Source organism: Terrapene carolina, unplaced genomic scaffold (genome assembly GCF_002925995.2).
Source record: "Terrapene carolina triunguis isolate 2854851 unplaced genomic scaffold, T_m_triunguis-2.0 Scaffold406, whole genome shotgun sequence".
Lineage (NCBI taxonomy): Eukaryota > Metazoa > Chordata > Testudines > Emydidae > Terrapene > Terrapene triunguis.
This window is the reverse complement of record NW_020664757.1, coordinates 2,107,955-2,131,188: the sequence shown is the minus strand read 5'-3', so window position 1 is coordinate 2,131,188 and position 23,234 is coordinate 2,107,955. Positions and strand designations below refer to the sequence as shown.

At 43.0% G+C, this 23,234-nt stretch overlaps 1 protein-coding gene across 1 annotated transcript in view; it reads right to left on the bottom strand.

Moving 5' to 3' along the window:
* Positions 1-13,721: 13,721 nt before the first annotated feature.
* The window catches only part of PARP1 (poly(ADP-ribose) polymerase 1), a 53,825-nt gene continuing 44,312 nt past the window's right edge, over positions 13,722-23,234 (bottom strand). The window contains exons 16-23 of the mRNA XM_026658184.2: positions 21,957-22,079; positions 20,735-20,863; positions 20,126-20,224; positions 19,287-19,439; positions 18,770-18,897; positions 18,327-18,388; positions 16,600-16,714; positions 13,722-14,984 (exon numbers count right to left, since the gene is read on the bottom strand). Coding sequence (XP_026513969.1) covers positions 14,903-14,984; positions 16,600-16,714; positions 18,327-18,388; positions 18,770-18,897; positions 19,287-19,439; positions 20,126-20,224; positions 20,735-20,863; positions 21,957-22,079 — 891 coding nt within the window. The 3' untranslated portion in view covers positions 13,722-14,902. The remainder of the gene's footprint in view (positions 14,985-16,599; positions 16,715-18,326; positions 18,389-18,769; positions 18,898-19,286; positions 19,440-20,125; positions 20,225-20,734; positions 20,864-21,956; positions 22,080-23,234) is intronic.

The following is a 23,234-nucleotide window of genomic DNA, read 5'->3' as shown; positions in this document are numbered from 1 at the left end:
AATTCTGAAAAAAGCTAACAAAATGTAACTAACGTTCCTGAAAATCTACTTGGGTTAGTGGGCTGTGCAGAAGACGGAAAGCATGGGGGTCTTATATTCTACTCCCATCTGACATTGACTGGTGTAATCCTTTGCACTGTTATAGCAATTTACAACAATATTTTGTAGATACTGTTACTTCCATTTTACAGATTGAGAATCTGAAGCTCAGAAAGGTTAAGTGACATATCCAAAGTTACAGAAAATCAGTGTATCAGAACCAGGACTCTTAACATTAGTCTCTTCACCTCCAGTCTCATACCTAATTCACAAACAAAAACTATGTTTAGTAACACTTAAAGTGACACCCCAGCCAACAAAATCCAAAGAACACAGAAAGAGGTAGTTAAGAAAAAAGCCTCCTGAATTTCTTGCTATCTTCATATTGTCTACAACTCTGTCAGTAACACATTTTAACACTCCATAAAGCTTTCACTTCTATCTTCAACAGATACTGAAAAGCAATACATATCCCAGCTTCAAACTTCCACTCTAACCCAAAATCTTAATTGTGACCTCAGCATTATTAATAATACCAAGCTCTTACATAAAGCATATTAACTTGCCAAATATGTGGATTGTGCAACAGTCAGATGTGCCAATCTAGTCACATAAAATATACACCAATATGCCACATTGCCAATAAGGTTTGTGCAAGTTTGATGAAGTTGAGGTACATATTGTTTTTCAGTTTATGTTGGAGATGGAAGTGAAAATATTATGAAGTGTTAAAACGTGTTATTGACAGTGTTGTAGGCAATATAAAAGTGGCAAAGAATACAGGAATCCCTTAATTTATTTTCAAACTTTTAAGGTTTTGGATGAATGGTGTGTGTATGGATGCAACCTTAACTGTCTACTAAAAGCAGTTTTTATTTGTGTTAGTTTCCTAGGTGGTTTTTTTGTTTTTTATTAAAGCACATCAGTGGATAGCTCCCAAGGGTCAGGGAGAAGGGGAGCTATACCTGCCTGGGAATCAGAAGGAGAAACTGCACTGCACAACCCTTCGTAACTGCGATGACCCTTCTGAAGGGTGTGGGAGACTGTAACGAGCCTTAGAAAGTTCTGTATCTCTTATAATCATTTTATGCCTGTTAAAAAAGTGAAGTATGCCAAGAGCAAACCACCATATTTAGTAGTGGCTACAAAACCAAACAGCTGGAGGGAACCTCTATGAAGGAGTTTGTACCACTGCCTACTCCTTGAAACATACTTCAGCCTCTCATGGACTTCTGGAAATTAGATATGTCTGGGAGCTGCAGCAGCAGCAGGTCTGCCTATTGTGCTTCCCCCTCCCCTCAGTCCTCCAACCTTAAAACTATAAAGCATAATTCTCCGTCTTCAAACCTGCCAATATGTGACAGACACCACCTTGGCTGACACCAGAGATTAACCAAAGATTTCCAGAGCTAAAGGCATGAGTTTTTACAGCTTGTGCTAAATAGCCATGCTTTCAAGTTGGGAGCTGTCACAGGCTCTAACCCTATGTGAATCAGATACAAACGGCAGGTGTCTGTCTGTCTGTGTCTCTCTCTCTCACACACACACACACTCCAGAGAAAATAATAAAAAAAAAAACCCCAACAATGATAAGTACATAAAAAGATTTCTGGGTCATTCAGAAGTGTCTGGCGGTTTGGATTTGGCCCACAGTCCGCCTATTGACTACCCCTGGGTTAAATAAACAAAATGTGTGACATGACTGAAATGTGAAACATGCATTTTGGCAATTTACACTCTAATTTACAGTGCAAAATCAGTTTTAAAGAGGTCTTCTTAATGTGTGAATTATACACAACCACGCCATCCTCTCACACAGTTGAGCAGCAGGATTTGAATGCCGTGACCTTCAGATCCTCAGCTCAGAACTTTAATATTTCAGTTACTGGAGTAATTACCAGCTGGCAGAGGAGTGTGGTTTATATTGGTTAGAAATAGGATAAGCAAAGTTGGAACAGTCAGTCAGAAAGGCAATGTGGTATAGTAGATATGACTGAGGTTTGCCATGTTGGAGATGTGGGTTCCATTCCTGACTGTCTGTAGTATCCTTGCATAAGCTGTATCTTTTCAGATAGGGGAACTAGAATTTAGGGGAACAATGTATTGAAGGTGAGGCCATAGATTTCTACGGTTGCAATATAATATTTTTATATTGTTTTCTGTCCCATGGGTTCTCAATCTGGAGGTCATGAACACCCTCCTTTTCTTTTGGCTAACTGGGATGAGGGTCCCAAACTTTTTCTGCTGTAACAAAGGTTTCCCATAGGGAAAAGGTTGAAAACCATTGCTCTGTCCTTGTTTTAATCCAATCTAAGTTTTTGCTTATTTGGTTGAGCATCACTGTGCATCAGTTTTCATCAGTCTGTTCTAAATGAAACCATTTAGGATTGTCCCTTGCATTCTTACAGTTCATTTAGAACCCATTAGTGTGTACAAGTAGTTCAAATGGTTATTTCCGATTTACATTCCTTGTACTTCTCTACACTGACTTAATCTGCCAGCCTGTTGTCCAAATGCTTCTTTGCAATCTCTATCCTCCCACTGCCTTTCTGCTTCTGAGATACTTAAAGAATTTCTTGTTTATATCTTTGATTTGTGCTTCAAATTCTCAAATAGCCCTCCTAGTTTCAATTGTATGCTTTATGTGCTGTATCATATGCTCCTTTTTAATGGATACACTTTGCAGAGACTTACATGTTTTATAGAATAAACTCTTGTGCCTTTTCAATTAGCCCTACCATTTTTCTGTGCCTTCCTGCTTCCTTTCTTCAGTGTCTATTTGTATATCTATGCATTGTATGCATGTCTGTATGTATATAGTTTGCACAACTCCCACGAATGAGCATACATCTCTATTTGTCTGTACCTGTAGTTTTGTTTGTCCACAATCTGTATATGCAGTGGGTTTGCGTCTCTATATCCTGGGACCAACGTGGTTACAATATGGGGGGAGGTAATATCGCTTACCTTTGTTGATGAGAGAGACAAGCTTTCAGGCTAACAAAGTACTCTTCTTCAGAGTAACAGAGCTCTTCTTACCAACACAAGTTGGTACAATAAAAGATATTACCTCACACACCTTATGTGGTATTACCTCACATGCAGCAAGTCTGAGACGGTGTACAGCATGTATATGAACCTCTCTGTACGTTCATTTGTATCCGCATATACAGTGCATGTCTGTGTCTTTGTATATAGTGTAAGCATGCGTGCCTTCATATCCCCATCTACTATGTTTAGTTTGCATCTGTCCCCACATGCAGTGTGTATCACTGTGCAGCATGTGTGTATCCCTGTTCTTGGCATGGCCCTGATGAAGTTTACATGTCTCCATGACCCCCATTTCCCTGGTGCCTCTGTCAGACAGCGTTTAGTGTATGGGTGTGTGTGCGCCTTTGCCGCCCGCCCCCCATCTCCCTGGGTCATTTTAGTGCTTCCCCCCGTACAAGATACATGTCATTATGTCCCACCCACAAGCCTCCCTAGAGGCAGTGCACTTCCTTGTGTCACCCTCTCCCCAAGTGCACTATTAGTGCCGCCCAAGATACAGGGCACAGCAATGGTCCGTTCAATGCAGTGCACTAATTGTGCCTCCCATGCAAAGTGCGCCCCCTTCTGCCTGGGCCGAGTCCCCTCGCCTCAGTGCAGCGCTCCTGCCCCAGGCGCTGAGCACCCCCGTCCGGGAGCAGCTTCCCGTGCCCAGGGGCAGTATCGGTGCTCGCAGCTCTACGGCGCGTCCCTATCTGTTGACAGGCAGCGCCCTGGCCCGGGTGCGGCCCGTCTGTGGTCCGGGTGCGGCCGTGGCCCCGGCCTGTCAGGCTGCGCCCGAACTCGGGGTGCAGGTCCCCTCCCGCCGGAGGGGAGGGGCGGGGCGGGAACCCGGGGGTCGCCCTGCCTCGCTCCCTGGGCGGCCCCTCCCGCCTGCACGGGGCAGGGGGTGGCGGGACCGGGGGGCGGGGGGGACCGGGCCGGTTCCAGAGGAAGAGGAGGAGACTCGGGCTCCGGCCCCGCGCAGCGCCCGCAGCAGGCGGGCCCGGCCCGGGGGAGGCGGCCAGGCGGGGGCGGGCTGAGCCCCGGAGCGGCTGTGCCCCGCGGGGCGGGGAAGGGGGACGCCGGGCCGGGCGGGGAGCGGGCGCGAGTCGCTACTCACTCTCGTCAGGCAGCTGATCCAGCTCCGCCATCTTGAACGAGCCGCGCCGCTTTTTCAAAGGCTGCCTCTCGCGGTGCATTGTGGGGAGGGGTCTGGGCAGTGCGCGAGGCGGCGCTGCCGGCCCGGGCTGCTCGAACGCCGCGAGAAGCGCTCGTGCCGCCGGCCGGCCGGGCTGCTGCAGCGGCGAGCGGGCGAGACAAGAGGGCTGGGCTCGGGGAGCAGCGGAGCCGGCTACGGCAGCCCCGGGGTCTCCTGCTTCCAGGCAGCGTGCACCGCTCTCAGCCTGAGAGCGTCACTGCAGCTGCAGAGCTCTGCTACATGTCTCCTCTGCGCCCTTATTATTGGTAAGCACCTTCCCGCTCCCCCCGCTTAACAATTTGCTGGGGTCTGTCCCCCCCAACCACGCCGTTTTATTGTAGAGGGAGGCTGCCTTGGAGCTGGGCACCCTGAATTTAGCGGGACGGGAGCCGCTTTTCATACTGTTATCGCTAAAGAACCACGCAGGGCTGCCCGGGGGGGTGCAAGTGGGGCAATTTGCCCTGGGCCCCTCCCGGGCTCCCGCGAGAATATAGTATTCTATAGTATTGCAACTTTTTTTTATGAAAGGGGCCCGCGAAATTGCTTTGCCCCAGCTTCCCTGAATCCTCTGGGCGGCCCTGGGACCACGGTCCTGTTCTGAGCATCCCTAGTTTTGCGAATAAGGCTCCCTCCCTCCTCTCCAAACTGGCCCCCTCCCCCTAACGAGCCATTGACATGAGGCTGTCAAGTGATGCTGTCCCCCTCTACTACCTGGCACTACAGGGGCAAACGACTCAATTTAGTTTTTAGAAGATGAGTGGCCCTACAGTGCTAGCCTAATGGTCCATCTAGGACAGCAGTTTTCAAACTTCATTGCACCCTGACCCCCGTCTGACAACAAAATTACTACAGGACCGAGGGGAGCAGAGCCAGATCCCGAGCCCCACCACCCTGAGTGAGGGTGGAGCTCGGGTTTCAGCTTCAGTCCTGGCTCCCAGCAAGTCTAATGGTGGCCCTATTGAAATGGGGTCCTGACCCATTTTGGGGTCCCAACTTACAGTTTGAGAACTCCTGCTCTGGGGCCTACCCTCAACCTCATCTAGATGACTCTGCTTGCCCTTATCCCTGGGGGCAGAATGCCTAATAAGAAGTGCTGACTATCCTACACTTCTAGTGGGATCTCAAGAGCATTGGTTATCCTGCCTAGTAGCTCTTGAAACTAACGATAGGCATCAGGTGAGGAGGAGGATGTTGATGGCACAGCCACGTCTAGGGCCAACAAAGGGAATCTCCCCAGGTCCGTTGGTACCGTCTATCCCCGATTCCAAGTGTCTACTCAACGAAGGATTGGGTGGTGAAACAGAGGAGTCCTCCCGTGCCGAAATAGTGAGGCCATAAGCTCCAGTATGACCATCTTGGTTGATCCTATTGTGTCAGTGTCCAAGGAACTGGATACCAGTAGCTCCTTGGCTGAGATAAAGGAGGGAACTGCCACAGTGCCGCCGGAACCCTCTGGTAGTCATGTCTCCAGAACGGAAGCAGCAGACCATGTCAAACAGCCGAATCTTCAGACTCAGAAAAACTGGAATCTGCATGAACTCTGGTGCCGATGGAGCCGTCAGAAGAGGATGCATTAAAGGGCTATGGCCAACAGGTAGTAGATCTAATGCGGGAGAGGGGGCCCTCTAAGCAGGTGGGTGCACCGGAACACACTGAGACCTCACTCTTTCCGGGGCAAACAGTTTTGTGAGGTCCGGGAGCACTGCTGAGTCTTCCCAGAGTTAATGATACCTGGTCTCTGGCTGGAACCAGGACTGGTAAAGGGACGTGTCTCTGGACCAACATTTCACAGGATGCCAGTGGAGCTGAAGCAAGAGGGGTACATGGTTCCAGAACCAGGACTGGTGGATCCAGTGAATAGATAAGCAGCCTCTTACTGCTCTTGTGAGCCTTGGAATGCATTGCTCCTCCGTGGCCAGAACTCACGGATGATGCAGCATTCTTCTTGGATTTGGAGGAAGACTTACTGTGGGGTCCATAGCACTGGTACCAACGGAGCTGGACAGAGGCTCCATGGTAGGGGGAGTGCTCTTAGATTGTTCAGGCCGATATACAGGGTGGGTGTTCCCCTGCCAGGATCCGATTGTGGCCCCATGGTAACCTCCATGAGGTGCGTTTTGAGGTGAAGAGCTCAGCCTTCCCATGTACGAGCAGGGAAGAAGAGGCAGATACTGCACCTGGATGCAGTGTGGGCTTCCCCTAAACAGTACAGTGTTGGAGCTTGTTGCTGATGGGAAACATGCAAGGGCAGGAAGCAGAGACTTTGAATCCCGACGTCTTTGGTATAACCCAGATCTTGGTGCTGCAAGGGGGGGTAGGTGGGAGGGAATTGTTTGGCCCAAAAACTGCCAGATAGGATAAGATAGGAGGTTTTTTCCCCAACAAACTGTGTGCTTAAAAGCAGTTTAGTTGAGCAGAATAAACAGCATTAGCAGGACAGACATGATAGATGGAGACTGGATGCTAAGTTTCAGACTAACAATTCAGAAACAATATTGCTTATCTAAAAAGGGAACTATTTAACAGCCATTCTTCCCTTTATCTTCCAGAATGACTGAGATGTATCAACACAAGCATTCCACATTGCACAGTATGAAACAAAGTGATTGCAGCCGGGAGATGCAACTGGGGATGGTTAGCTTAACTGCATTGTTTTATAAAGTGTTTTCATCAAATATATCATCAATAGAGAACATCTGATCATTATAGTTACAGTGGTTATTACTGCAGAAACAATACTTTCCATCAAACGATTCAACTTGAGCAGAATATAGAAATAAGTGCACAAATAGCAATTTTTTGATTCAAAATACTGTTCAGTTTCTTTTGATTTGTTGTAAGAATATTTTCAGTATTAGATGTTGAGTTTAGGTTCACAAAGCTCTGCAGGCCTAAACGTTATAGCACAAGTACTGCATGGATGTTTGCTTGTTTAGGATACCAAGAGTCTTTGATTTTAGACTATGGGTTAGTCTATGCAGTGAGGGACAGCCAGTGGTGGTGAATCACAGACTCGGTCTACAGACTCAGGCTCACACAACAGTGTTAAAAATAGCTATGTAAACATTCAGGCTCAGACTCTGAAGCCTAGCGGTGTGCTTCTAGCTGTGTAGACGTACCTTATGTTGTCCTAGAACCAAAGAAATTCAGAATTAAGGCTGAAACTGTCCATACTTTACCATTTCTCCTCCTTATTATAGTAAGTGTGGAATATGAGATTGTTCCCTGTTTGGTAAAACATGTAATTTTTAAGCAAAATGGATTCTATAAAGGGTATACTTTAAATGCAGGATTTCCTAGGTTGTGTGGGTTAAGTTATGCTCTTAGCTACTTTTCTTCAATTTCCTTTTCTTTCTTTGGTACTGTTAATTTTCTTTGAAAGATGCTATGGGGGCTTGGATTTTGTACCAAAAGGGTGACAACTGAAATTGTGGCAGAGTGCCTGACTGCTTCACACAGATAAGATGTTTGATTAATGACAATGAAATATCTTGAAAAAACTTCAGTTGAAACATAATTCTAAGTTGCAACTGGTAGCCATTAAGTGAAGTCATCCAGTTGGCATTTTCCAATATAAAAATTTAGCTTGACTTCTGGCCAAAATTTTCATGGAAGTAGGAATTTGTATTCCTAGGAGTGGAAAAAAAGCCACTAGTAATTTGTTTGACAGGGACATTGGTGCTAGCAGTTCAGCTCCTGTACATGTTAAAAGGGCTCTGTATTCTCTTCTACTTCACTTAATCCAAGTGTAAAGGTACACGCAGATTGGCCACCTATGCATGATATTCCCTGCTACTGCAGGTAGGGGAAATAATGTTTGTTTATTAACAATATCCAGCCCCCTTAGGAGACAATTACAAGGCAACTAAAAGTGTCATATCTCCTTTTAAAATGAAGGCACGGACTTGCACATTCCAACTGACATTTTAAAAGGTAACCTGAATTTGTTTTTGCTCCTCTCTTTTATAAAGAAGGGGTCCCCACCCCACTTGTTTTGCCATCTTAGAAATATCAACATGCCAACTCTGGTTTTGATGGAGGACTTGCTGGGGTGGCCTCTATTAAGTCTGTCACATTGAACTTTCTTCAAATGCTAAGTAGGCAAAATCCTAAAATTTTAAAACTATTAAAAATTCTTTCCCCTTAATTCACTAATCTTCATAGACCTCTAACAACAGATTTTGCCTAAATTTTCTCTCCATTGCAGCTGTAATGGTGAGAGCTATAGTGTAGGAGAGGTACTGGTAGCCACCGGTATTTATACCACTGTGTCATCTAGACCCACAGCATTAGAAAACATGGTGGCAGACACCAGCAGTTGCCAGCCCTCACTGGAGCTAGACTGGAGGGAAATTTTAGGGGAAAAAGTCTACCATAGACACAGCCAAATGGTCTGCAACTGTTGTTAAGACCTTAATTTATAATATTAAAAAAAGGAAGTACGATTAAAACCCTTTTTAAAAAAAACACTTCCAGAGCTTCCACATCCCCCTTTGCAGGTCATCTTTAAGTTATTAGATCACAGGCTACAAATCAGTTGGACATTTCTTTAATGTTCCATTCCTTCAGCTGCAGTTGCTGCTGTTACGGATTTTGTAAAACACATCCCTGTTACACAGTATGTCACAAGACTAAAGAATAACTACTTTATAATTTGGATTCCAGCATTAACAAGTTTTTACCTTTTGGCCTTTCAAGAAAGCTACTATACCCGTGCATTCAAGCATTTTATGCCTTTTCATTTCTTGTGTACATGGTATTTTCTACAAAATGCTACATACACAGAAAAATACTATCAATCAGGTCAGGTGCAGTTTCTGCTGGCATTTGATGATTGCAGTTCTTAGGGCACGTCCAGACTACCCGCCAGATTGGCGGGTAGCGATCGATCTATCAGGGATCGATGTATTGCGTCTCGTCTAGACGTGATAGATCGATCCCCAAACACGCTCCCGTCGACTCCGGAACTCCACCAGTGCGAGCGGCAGTAGCGGAGTCGACGGGGGAGCCGCGGCCGTTGATCCCGCGCCGTGAGGACGGGAGGTAAGTCGAAATAAGATACGTCGACTTCAGCTACGCTATTCCTGGGGGGTGGTGTGCGTTTTTTCCCCCCCCCCCCCCCCCCCCCGTGTAGACCAGGCCTTAGGCCCCACACCTGAGCTATTCACTTTATTTGATTGTTCATGTCCTTTTATAGCATTTAAAAAATGCCAATAGCTTACATTCAAATGGTACCAGTGTGATCATGGAGAGAAAAGGGGAAAACCTGAATGAAGATCTCAGATTCAAGCTTTATGGCATGGCAATAGCTCCATTTGTACTGACACACACATTCTAGTGAAAAACAGATGTCCACAGTACTAGCAGCCTACCAGTCTATCATTAGATGTTGCTGACCACCTTATACAGATGGAGATTCTCTAAATTGGCTTTGCTCATTCCTTTAAGAGGCTCTAAAGGGTCATAACAGGCTATTGAACTTAATGGCCTGAGCATCATCCTGAAGTCCCCCAGAGCCCACTCATCACCCCTATTTTTCAGCTATGCAAGACACTGAGATCATGTAAATCACTGTATTTCACTATTACCAAAGTGTTCCGTATCTCTTTTGTATATAGTGCAGATGATGCTATTTCCCAGGGGCTGAAGAAAATTAGCTCAACACTTACCCTAGGGAAGATGGTGATGATAGGAGGAAGAACACACTTCGTGTCAGGAACTGAATGCTCTCTGGTCACTAACAGCACTCTTGATGGACATTCTAGTGCAAGCTCTTTATCCTGCTGTATTCACCACTGTTCTGGGCCATTCAACAGAGGCTAGAAATACCTTGTTTCACTTGCGACTACCAGGTAGACCATGCTGTTTTCCTGGAGAGGCTTGCCACCTCTAGGACTACTGCACCACATTCTCAGTGGAAATGAATGCAACAGCCACACGGTAACTGAAGCCAGTTCATCATTCAGCATCCTGCCTCAAAATTGGGACCGATAAGACCAGTGCTCCACACTTTTTAGTGGCACCTGATCCAATTCCAGATGTACTTCAAGATGTTGGACCCTGATCTTTAAAGCTCTGAATGAACTAGGGACAAGTATCTCTGATTGCCTCTCCCTCAAGTACCTGCAGTTAACACGAACATTGCAGCTAGTGGTCTGTAAGCACTGAATTCTTGGTAGAAGGCCCCAAGCTGTAGAATTCCCCCCTCCTAAATTATCAGGATGAACCACTGTCTCTGTACTTTAGCTTCTTCTTGTTTTCAAAGGGTCTCTTTTTCCTCCCCCAATTGAGATACAAAGTGGCTTGGCATTGTTCTATCTAACCATAGTTCTGCTACTCAGAATAGCAACTAAAACAAGCACAGGGTATGAAATCTAGCTCTTAGTTGGTGTTATGCTTATGCCACCTAGAAACTATGGTAACAGGTGCTTTATAAAGCCAAGAAAAAAATAGCCTGACAGTAAATTTTAGACTACAGTGCATGAAGGTAGACAAAAAACAAAACAAAAAACTTCAGGACAAAAACAGCAAATCATGTCTTTATAGTTAGAGCTTAATTTTATTTATATTTTAATCTTGTTATTTTAGGAGTGGGGAAGACAGCTGAGCAGACCTAACTTTCCCTTTTCTTACTCCCAAAACAGTGGAAATATTGAACTTAGTGCCTAAAACTTCTAATGCAAAAAAAAAAAAAAAACTGTTTCAGGGGCCAATCCTGCAAAAAGCAGAGTACCCTCTGTGTTTCATAGATTTCAGTGATATTGGCACATTGCAGGGTCAGGCTTTGGGTGAAATGGGTTTTCCATGCTTTTAGATTAGAGCAGCCTGCAGGAAAACAGCCATAGCAATGTTATTTTAGCCTCACTATGTGACCAGTCTTCTAGATGCCAGTGTATGAATGAAATGAAAAGACTTTTTGGGAAGTAGCCTGGTACTTGTTCAAAGGTAGAAACCCAAGCTAGCTGCTGGCCAGATGTATGTAGTCCAGGGGTTCTCAAACTATGGGTTGGGACCCCAAAGAGGGTCATGACCCCCTTTTAATTGGGTTGCCAGGGGTGGTGGGGCTTGGGTGGGCTCAGGCTTCAGTCACCCCCCTCCTGGGGTCGTGTAGTAATTTTTGTTGTCAGGAGGGGGGTCGCGGTGCAATGAAGTTTGAGAACCCCGATGTAGTTCATTACAGTGGAAACATCATTCTTTATAGTCAAAGACATAGCAGAAGGGATGCAAGATGTAGAAAAGAAATATAACAACCCAGAGTTGGAGGCCGCCTTGTCTCACAAGTATTTTTCCTTTCATTTATGTGTACAGTGTTTTTTTTTGTTTTGTTTTAAAGAAACTCTTTGTCCACAGGCTTTAGTACTGAAGTGGTTTAAAGTGGAAGGATGGATGTGTGGTTAAGGTACTAGCCTAGCACTTAAGAGAACTGGGTTCTATTCCTAGCTCAGCTGGAGACTTCACATGGGAATGTGGGCAAGTCACTTACCCTCTGTAGTCTAGTTTCCATTTGTAAAAGGGACATAACATTTCCCTTTCTGCCTTGTCCATTTAGATTTTAAACTCTTAAAGGCAGAGACTCTCTCTTATCTCTTACCATGTGTTTAAGCGAGGCACTGTACAATGACCAATCTCAGCTGGGCCCCCTAGCAATACCATAATACAAATAAATACCAGATTTATTCTTAAATTGCTTGTGCTGTAGTTCTCCTAATTCAGAAAATTCTTCATTTGGTAACACTTACGTAATTTCTTCCCAGCACATCTAAATTGGAATCATTCCTATTTTGATCTAAACTCCTTAACTCTCCAAAAAACAACCTTATTTAACTCTACGATTCCTTCTTTGAAAGTATTACGGTCAAGTGCTGCCCTATACTTACTCAACAAGTCTGTTCCCTGCATATATTCCAAATCTTAGCTGGTATTTTAGTGACAAAATAGGTCTACTATGTTTTTCCTCTCATGTTAGTCCTGCAGAGCCAATACAGTTACAGGAAAGTGATTCACTCTGGTTCACACCATCAAAGAGGGGCTGATTATCATTTACACTAAGGCACTTTTATGCCATGCTGGCAATATAATTACATGTATACCCACATTAAGGCCCTTCACATTGCTCTGGGAGTAAAAGGAACTTTGAGAGAATCAGGCACAGAGCTTTTATCACTGATGGTGATATGAGCCCAAAAATCATGACAATTTTCTGATTCCAGGTTGGGTATGCAAGGCTGACGTTTAGGATTTTTTTTTTTTTTTAAACTTGTGAACTGAGCAACTTTAGCATGGAGTCAAGACAGTCAACATGAAACCCCACAAAGCCAATTATTCAGAGCAGAAACATACCAGTGGTTCAGGGGTTCGGTTCATTTGATTTGACCTATAGGAAGTTGCAAGGTAAAATACACTGTCTTCAAGCTTATGATAGTTGGGATACACTGTAAGTCTTCAATTATTAAACAGAAAATGCACTGGAGAAGTATTTTTAAACTCAAATTCCATTCTGTAATAGCAGGTTGCAGTCCAATGAAATTTCCAACAAAGACTTACACTAAAGGACACTCCTGTGTTGTGTCATAATCTCCCTTTTTCCCACCCCCAATGAATCAGTTTCCCCCCATTCCCTTAACTCTTTGCATTTCTCCTCTTACCCTGGGAGGGGGAAGAGGCTGCTGCACCGAGAGGAAGCCCTTGGCTTCCCAGTTCCTCATGTACCTGCGCTCTGTTCCTCCCCTCTCCTTTTCTGAAAGGAGCAACCAATCAGGGGCCACTCTCCTCACTTTCTCTCTCAAAAAAATCTTACAGTACCAGCTACTCTGCTCCTCCAGTACCAGTGGCTCTTATGTCACATCACATACCTGCTCCTTCGGCGTTTCCTTCCCATAGAGCAACAGCAGCTCTCAATTTTCCCTCTATTGGCTCTTCATTCCCCTTATTCATTCAGTCCCAGCTGCAGCAGAAGTAGCCATGTAGGCAGCCTTCAGCCTTGAAACTCCTCTTTCAAAGACCCCACGCTTTAGAAAGTACAAGTATCTAATAACTGGAATGCAACAAACCCAATGGGACACTTCAGAAAAAAAATCTCCCAGCAGCAAGCAGTTAAATCCCAGTGGACAATCCAATTTTAAATTCTACTCAGAACCATTGTGCACTGAAACCCAATAATTCAGAGGCAGCAAATGATAGTTTGCCTTGCTTGTTGCATTAGCAACTGCCACTGTTCTTAGAACACTAATTGCAATCTCACCAACTTCATTATGTAAAAATCTGATTCATACTCTAAAAATCAAGCATTTTCCATTACTGTGGTTGCAGGCATTATGATATACATATTAGAACGATGCCCTGAATTTAGACTTTCCTCTGTTGAGATTCAGCACATTTAAAATGTATGTATTTTAGCCCTCAACATGTGTAGTTTGTGAATGAGTCACAGAAGCAGGGTTATTAGTTATTTACTCCATGTTTTACACTGCATATATCAAAACAATGTAGAAAGGGATAGCTCAGGACATTAGGTAAGGAACATTTAAACACGAAGTCACCATGGTCAAAAATCATCCCAGGTTGTTTTGTGGTCTATGGGAAGCGAGTTGGTCTCTCTGGATTTAAGAGAAATACCCACATCACAAAAACTACCATATTTAGAACTAATGGCACCTTCCGTTGACAGTCTATCAAGAGTGGTCAAGGACAAAATTGGCCATGGAGACTGAACTTGCATTTCAGCCTAGGTCAGGGCAAGTGAAGCCTGCTATACCCATGCAACACATTTGTTCTGTGGATCAGAAGAACATCAGTCTACAGGAACGACCTTCACCCCCCCTAAATCACATGAAAAAATGGTATTTAAGGAGGTTTGTTGAGGCTAACACTGAACAAAACATAGCAACATGTGTTGGTGCTTTCCATGGACAGTTGCCACATTAGGCCTTGGTTTAATCAGAAACTGCTTACTACTACCACCACCGACTGTTCATGGGGAAAAAAAATCTCAATGGGAAGTCCAAGTTTTCATTCCAACATGGATTGTGAGATGTGTCCACAGGTTTTAATGTTCAGTGTTTATATTTAGAGACACAAGGCGTGTTTAAAAGCATTACAAAAGAATACATTGGAACAATTTAACAAAGCAATTCAAGAATTTTGCAACATAAAAATAAAAGTTGTTAGTATGAAATTAGCTTTTATTTTTACCTCAAAATAAATGCACGTTTAACATTTATTCAAAATCAAAACTGGAAGAGGATATTTTAAACAAGTGGGCAACTTATTTTTAAATAGCGCATCTATTTGTAAACATTCATAAATTCCTTTTTCTCCCCAACTCTATTTGGCTAAAATCCCCTTCCTTTTTTTTGGTCTACCGTCAATTCAAAGACACACTTGATAGCCCAAAAATTAGAAGTGGCTTAAAACAAAACCAGGTATTCATTCTCATCAGAATTCAGTTCCATGTGCTGCCACATATTTATATAAAAACCTCTTACTAAAGTGATTTACTAAATCTGGATTTAGTAACCTCTTCTGCATCTTAGCTCTTTGATACCTTGATAAGGGAAGTCAATGCTTAAGCATGCCAGAAGTCAGCACTAGAATGTAACTACATTATAACTCATTAACAGGGCTTCTAAATAGGGTTCACCAGAGTGATGTCTTATAGTTGAACTTCAGTTTCAGCAGGTACTTCAGATTTACCTGAGCAACATCGTAGACAATATATCTGGGAAGGAAACAGTGAGTTAAGGAACAGCTACTATAAAATAACAATATAAACATAACTTGGACTTCAACAATGTTTACTTTGAATCAGAGTCTATTGTGTAAACTGCTTAAAGGAATAGGCAGAGTTACCAGACAGGAGCAGCACTGAAGAAAGTGTGATGGGAATCTCAAGAGACAAACTGACTGACTTGGACCAGGGACCGCGTTTGCTGAAGATTATGTTTATGCAATGCCATTCTTGTCTGCCAGGACCTCATCGCGCCAAGTCACACGCTCAATCCAAATATCAGGGACAAAGAAAAAGGTGTGGTCTGAACATGAGACTAAGGATCAGGAATTCCTGAATACTAATCCTATCTCTCTTACTATTTTCCAGTGTGAAGCCATTCAATCTGTCTCAGTTCCCCCATCTATAAAAATAGAGAATACTTGCTAGCCTCACAGGGGGATTGAAAATGAAAAACAGTGCAATTGTTGGCATTGCTGAAATGGACTGAGACTGCCTGCATCATAGTTATTATGCTACTAAGTTTCATTAGAAAAATAAGGCAGTTCACCTTGTCTGTTCATTTTCTCAACTCTTAATGCTACAAACCTACTTCTAAGATGATGACTCCTAAGGGCAAGTCTACACCACAGCTCTACATGTCTGGTGAAGACATGCTATGCCGATGGGAGAGCGCTCTCCTGTTGGCATAATTACTTCACCCTTGTCGAGAAGTGGAAGCTACGTTGGCAGGAGAGCATCTCCCACTGGTATGGACAGTGCAAAACTGGTGTCGCTGGGGGGATGCACTTTTTCACACCCCTGAGCAACGTAAGTTATATCGACTTAGGCTGTAGAGTAGACCTGCCCTAAACTAGATTAAACAAATTCTCACTAAGTCTGATGTAGATTAAAACTAATAGTGACAAGCTGAATGAGTAGCACATTAGTTGACTCCATTTCATGTTGTCAACTGAACTAAGATAGGAGCGATATTAAAAGCCAAACCTGCCATATGCTCCCTGCTGCCAGCTCTTAAGATAGACAGCTTTATGGTGAAACAATTCACCCAAGAGCAGTCAGCTGAGTTTCTGACAGGTCTAGAGATTGTTAATTTAAAAAGTTATTTGATTAGTAGGATGGGAGGAAGTGTATCTAGTGGTTAGATCATCTATTTGGGAATCAAGACACACAGGTGCTATCCCTGGTTCTGTCACTGACATACCATGAGTGCGGACAAATGAATTCTAGGTCTCTTTATCCATCCATCTAGAACTAGTAAAAGGCTAATTCCCCCCCTCAAGTGCTGTGAAGTTTAAATTTAAATGGTTTACAAAGAGCTTTGAAAGTGCTACAGAAGTGCAAAGTACTGTAGGTAACATAACTACTTACCATGTGTACTATTTCTTTTTATGCAGGGTTGATAATGACAGTTTCTTTAAATATTATTCTAAAATTGTTAGAGGGACTCTGCAAATTGTAGCTTACTAACCACTCCATAAAAGATCTAAAAGAAAAGGCTTCTGTATGTAAACTTCCTCTACTGTAATGGTGCTTGCTAATAATTCTGCATGTTATAATACAGAGAAATGCTTTCCAGTTAAAGTGGAATGATAATAAAGGATACTCATTATATAGAAGACAGGTATCGCTAACTCCAGATGGAATCCCATTCCCTAAAGGAATATCTACACCATCTAGAGTGATAGTGGCTGAAGGATCAGGTGCAGTTTTGCCCAAACCTATGAAAAAGAAAGACAGTGTTAATTGTAAGTTTGGAATGTAGGCAAAATCTTGTTCGCATAGTATTAGAAAAATTCTCACTAATGACAGTGTTACAGTCATTTATACAGTGCAATAGATGTGTATGATACTTTACAGATCATTACAAGCACCATACCCCTACTCTCAATGGCTTGCTATAAAAGACATTTGGGGAATCCTATGGTATGTCCAGTCTCTCTGGCATGAAGTTTAAATTTTCTTATTTCTTCAAACGAAACTGTGTACAATTGCCAGATTACCTATGCACATTAAGAGCCCATTTCTGCTTGCACTGAAGTCAGAGGATTCTTATCCAGTTCCCACTTATGTCCACTGGAAATCAAGCACTTCAGCTTCAGCACAGCCTCACTTGTACTGTAAAAGCCAGGGGTTCTCAACCTTTTTCTTTCTGAGCAAACCTCCCCCCAGCTATAAAAACTCCATGGCCCAGCTGTGCCACAATAATTGTTTTTCTGCATATAAAAGCTAGGGCCGGCATTAGGGGGTAGCAAGCAGGGAAACTGCCTGAGGCCCCACACCACAGGGCACTACGAAGCTAACTTGCTCAGGCTTTGGCTTCAGCGCCCCGGGCTGCAATCCTGTGTGGCAGGACTTTGGCTTTCTGCCCTGGGCCCTAGTGAGTCTAATGCTGGCCATACTTGGTGGTCCCCCTGAAACCTGCTCACGGCCCTCCAGGGGGCCCCAGAGCCCTGGTTGAGAACCACTGCTGTAAGCTACAGATTTATATCCCAATAGATCTTAAAAGTGACACTGACAGTGTACAGACAATATTCACTTTCCAGTTCTCACACACCATTCCCAATACAGAGTACATTTAAACTGTAAAATTTAAATGAAATTAAAATAATGAACTAATTCCTGTTCTGTATAAGCCCCTCCTTGACATAGTTAATTTGGGGCCTAATGTACTGTATACTTAAATGGACACTTAAGTCAGATCTTTACTAGAGTTTATATCTTAAAAATCAAAGATGCCTTTCAGATCTGCACTTTGTTTAATCAGGGGCATTTGTCAAATGTTACTATTCCCCCAATTCTGTGCGGATAATTCTCAAAATTCATTAATTCCCTCTACAAATCCCCCAGAAAACAGGAACTTAAGTAGCATTGTAAGAACAGCAATCGTTCCAATTCCAGCTTTTATCAGCAACAGACAAAAACAGCTATTTATTCCCTGAATATTAAAGACATTTTGAAAGTGTTATTCAAAATCCTTTACACTATTGGTTTATCAAGTAACATCCTACCTCCAGCAATGCCCAATACCAGATACTTCAGAGACAAACACACCTACTTTATTGTTCAGTGCTACACTTGGGGGAAATTCCTGCCTGAACCTTAAGACAGCCAGCTAACACACTATGAAGCATGAAACAAGAGTCCCTCCCCCTCCCCATATGAAAATACATAAATACATTATTGAAGGCAACGTTATCCAATCCTTTTTAAAGATACAGCCATAGCACAAGACTAGACTATTTTTTTCACCAAGCAAAAGCTGTCATGGGATGAAGCAGCAACGATTGTTACAGTTATCGTCACCCTGATAATTTCTCAACTAAGCTTTACCTTTGACACTGTGTTTTCCCTTGGGCAACTTAGTTATGTGGGAAGCATTCTTTAGCTCATGCCTAGAAAGTAGAAAGAAGAACATTTCTGGAGGAGTTTAAGAGAACTTTCTTAGTGAAAAATAAAGACATTTAGTTACATTACTATGAAGTTATTTTACATACTATGCCTTTAGAAGACAGCTGTGGTTTCTCCTTCCTTATTATAGTTATTACTATTAATGCTGTTTCTTTTTAAGGCAATATTCTCTATCTGCAGCACAAATTTTACTCAAATTATTCACTTATTTCAGGAGTTTCCAAAATTGTCCTGATTTAAGAAAGCTTTTAATGATTTCCAAGCAAACTGCAACAGCTTCTCATTGTCACTTGGATGAAGAGGTTTGCAGCTTAGGTGCTACCTTCTACAACTCTGAGCCAGTTAATAACATACAAGTTACTTACATGTTTCCAAGGGCAACCTCTCCCAGTAAGATTAAGCCTATTGGGTCAGTCTGAGACGTGTGACAGTAGTTGGCACTCTTGGACACCATGTCCGCAAAATAGATACCTTTACCGAACATGTAACCAGTCTGGGAGTGGGAAAGGAAAAAGGTTATCAAAATAAAATCCCAGCTTCAAAGACCAAGTTGATGTTGAAACCATCTGCCTGGAATTCTCTCTGTATTAACTAGAAGAGTAATGCTACAAAACAACCCCCAAGCTCTGAGGTATAACTTATTGGCAAACTTATAGACATGTTGCTCAGCAACCATTCTTTCTGGACAGCTTGAATAGCATTACATGTTCACAGAGGTCATCTGGCCCCTCCTTATCTAGACATTCTCTTCTTTAGGCTCTTACAGATAGCGGCCACAGGAGACCAGATGGATGGAGGGGGAAAAAATGTGTCAAGAGGAACAGGATGAGTGGCACAACAATTATTGTTATGCACTCGTTTAACAAGTAGCATTTTACATACCACAGGAGCTTCAGGTGGAGCTATTCGGAGACCCTGTGAGAAGATGCCAGCAAAGTTGGTAGCGCGGGAGCCATGCCAGAGCAGCTGGCGATTATGAAGCTGTCTGAACGGTTTGTAACGCTGATTTTCTCCTTCACGTTCAATCTTGAAGATCTTTATCATTTTAAAGAGGGAGAAAGGAAAACAAAAATCTCATAGTTAACTGGTGCATGGCAAGATGGTCTGATCTTGAAAATGGGTTAAATCTGTGCTAGGAAAGTTAACATACTAAGAGAAGCAAACTTCATACTGTCATAATCTAACTCCAGCTGCCAGTTATCTATATCAAAGGTTACACCAGGGCATTTCATTACAAGTTATTTCCCCTAAGTGCTGGCGCTGGGCATAAGCAGACTCCAGGGGGCCCCCATTTGCTTTTTTAGTATGTGTTGGGGGAAAAGGGGCACCAAAATATTCTTTCATAGGGCTCCGAGTGGGCTAGCACCACTTCTGTTCCCTACCCCCCCTCTAATTTTTACTTGCTCAGAACTTTCTGAATAATTCTCCTTTGGGGTTGAAATTTTCCAGGTTTCTCTTAGGCCAAAGGTGATTTTTTCCCTGGATTTATTAAGAGACAAATGAAAATAAAAACATCTTGACAGCAAGAAATGTCTAAAAACTTAGATTTGCAAATTCCTCCCCAGCTCCTTGCCTTGAGATTTTGTTGTATTCACTTATGTAACAAGTACTTTCTATAACAGAAGCTCAGTAGTTATTCAACACACAAAAGAGACACTGAAGAAAGCAAAGGTGTATAAACCAATTTTACACACCTAACTCCCCACCCCTTCAAAACTTACATCCACAACTTTTAGATCATAGGCATTGTGGGTAGAGGCATGTGTATTCTTCACATACTGCTTTATGATCTTGGCTTCTTCTGAATCTTTATCAATAACCTGGGAGGAAAGAGCAGAACACAAAAGGTTTCCTTTAAAAATGCAGATTAATGTGATCCTGTTAGGTCATTTTGGGGACTGAAAAATTCATCCTGCAGTTGGTAGCTCCCCCCACTAAATCTCTTATTTATCACTAGGACAGACATGCCTCGGGCATCGTAAGTTGCTTTTTGGCCAAAATCAAAGAATCATCTCTGTGTGAGCTGAAGGGTGACACAAACTGTTATTGGAGGCTTTGGAATGACCGGGATATATGGGCTTTCCCCCATTCCACCCTTCAGGAACACAAACAGGGCATCAGAATTAAGAGATTATTTTTGTACAGATGGTGGAGTGAATACAGGCATATATAATGGTATACTGGGAGCTCAACATGGGGCATGATTTGTTTCCTGCTAGAGTGGAAAGCTGTATTTTTAGTTTACCAGCAGTGCCTTATACTCCATACGAATGGATGCCAAGTTCATATTCACAGCCACTGACCACAGTCTACTATTCTATTTCATTTACCTTAATGTTAGTTTTGAGCTTTTCGTAGTTGATGTCAATTGGGTCTTTATCCCCATCTTCATTTCCACCTCTGAGAAGGCTGTAAGCGACCTCAATATCAAGCAGGTTGTCTAACATCTCCACTTTGGCCTGGATAATTTGAAGAGGTTATTTTTCTTGCCATAGGAAAGTCTTTACAGCCTTAAGACCTTGTCCTGCAGTTGCTTTGAGCATGGTAATGACGAGATATTTATAAATGTCTGTGCACCACTGCCACAACACTTGGGTGGCTCACATCAATAAAGCTATTTATAGAACATTTCTGTTAACAGAAACCCACCTATCCCTATTATAAAATCAATACAGCACCTGGGCAAACAGATCTGACACTTCTCTTTAAGTGAACCATCCCAGGCTCCAAAGGAGGGTGCAGATTTCAAAAGCCCTCCCCTGTTCTGCTGCCAGCTATGGAGAGTTTAAGCTCCAGAATAGAGAGCTCAAGCAAACTGGCAGACTTCATCTTCTGCAGAGGGTCATGGGGATATAAGCAATTTCTCAGACAAGTGGATCCCAGGGTGTGATGTCAAAAGCAGCTCAGTATCCATGAGGATTGTGTAGAACCTACATTAAGACCTGCAATTCCTATGTTAAGGTCAAGCTCTACATCTTTCTCTGCTTTCACAAAGCTAAAAACAAATCCCCTCGGTTTTCCCCTTTCCATTCAGTTTTGCTACTTTAAAACTTTACATCAGTTGATCCTTTGGCAAAGATATGCAACAGAATATGGGCGGGAGTCAGGCTAGCATTTTCAAGCCTGAAAACCTAAAGTTATCCCACTTATACTGAGGAGGAATTTGGCCCAGAATCTCTTTAGCTGTATATAAGCCACAAAGCCTGTGAAGTGATGGTTAAGAGCTAGTTCAGCCTTTGCTATGCTAAGCACAGGGGACAATTCTTCAGACATTTCTGGATAACAGCTAAGCCAACTTAAACAGCATAGAAAGAAGCCTACATACTTAAACACAAAGCTACACTATAATAGTCAAAGCCTTGCAGTGTCAAATAGGATTGCGAACAATTCTGTCCCAAACAATGAAGCAATGGCCACTTTTAAGTTGACCTAGTTAAATTCCTAGAAGAAGGTGTTTCCTCATTCACACTTAACAAAACACAAACCTTCTACATTTGAATATCAGGTGCCAGAGCTGCTTTCCACAATAAATATCATAAGTTTCATTAATACCTGGATATGATCTAGGTTATTTAAGAGAGGTGGTTTCTTCATCCCAAAGTCATGAGGTATCAGGGTATAGAAGCGGTTGGAGAGATCCAGTATCTGAGAATCACTGCCACCATCAGAAACTGCCTAAATGAGAAGAGGAGAAATGAATTCTGGGAAAATTCTATGTAACAATAGATGCACTCAAGGTAAAAAGAAACGTTACCAATACAAGGACAGAGAAGCAGAACCAAAGTGATTTTAATACTGAAACCCACTTAAATGAATAAAGGGACAGTCCTGTTAAATCACTTTCCATGTTCCAAATCAAAATACCTACAGAAATACAATCTTTTTCCCATAAAGGAACAACTGATAAAGGAATAAGCTTGTTCGAAAGAAACCTGAGGTTCTGGTACACCAAAACAACGGCAATAAAACCGTAAGCGCAGACATGCTCACAGAGTGAACTAGAGAACAGTGGAATGAATCATTTTGTTGCAGCATGCAGCTGATGTGCATTTACAGTAAGTCTGGAAGTGCCTCTCTGCATGCTCTTTTGGGTACCATACAGAGGACTTTTGTGAGTTCTCTGAACGATATCGACTAGCGATCCTTGGAATGCTCCAAATCATGAGCTACAGTGCCTTATAGCACCCAGAACAGATGAGCAGTATAGCATGTCTAAATATATCATTAAGCAAACACACTCCCCTTCCAGCTTCGAACCTCATCTTGGAATGCAGTGAACAGAAGTAACTGCCACTCCACAGGAGTGTTAGGTCAAGCTCACTGCTAGCGCAACTCCACAGACTTCAGTGGATTAATCCCCCATTTACACCAGCAGCAGTGGATTTGGTCCTGTCTCAGGCCATATCTACACCAGGGGTGCTAGAGCGGCATAGCTACGGCATCACAGCTATGCCTCTTGTAACCCTGTAGTGTAGACGCAGGCCTGGTCTACACTACGACTTTAATTCGGATTTAGCTGCGTTAATCCGAATTAATCCTTAACCCGTCCACTCAACGGAGCCAGTTACTTCGAATTAAAGGGCACTTAAAATCGATTTCTGTACTCCACCCCGACGAGCGGAGTAGCACCAAAATCGATTTTGTAAATTCGAATTAGGGGTAGTGTGGCCGCACACCACCGAATTAATGTGGTTAAAATTAATGGGGTAGTGTGGCCGCACACCACCGAATTAATGTGGTTAAAAACCGAATTAATGTGCTTAGTGTGGCCGCGCACAATCGAATTTATACAATCTGTTTCCCAAATTCGAATTATCTAAATTCGAATTA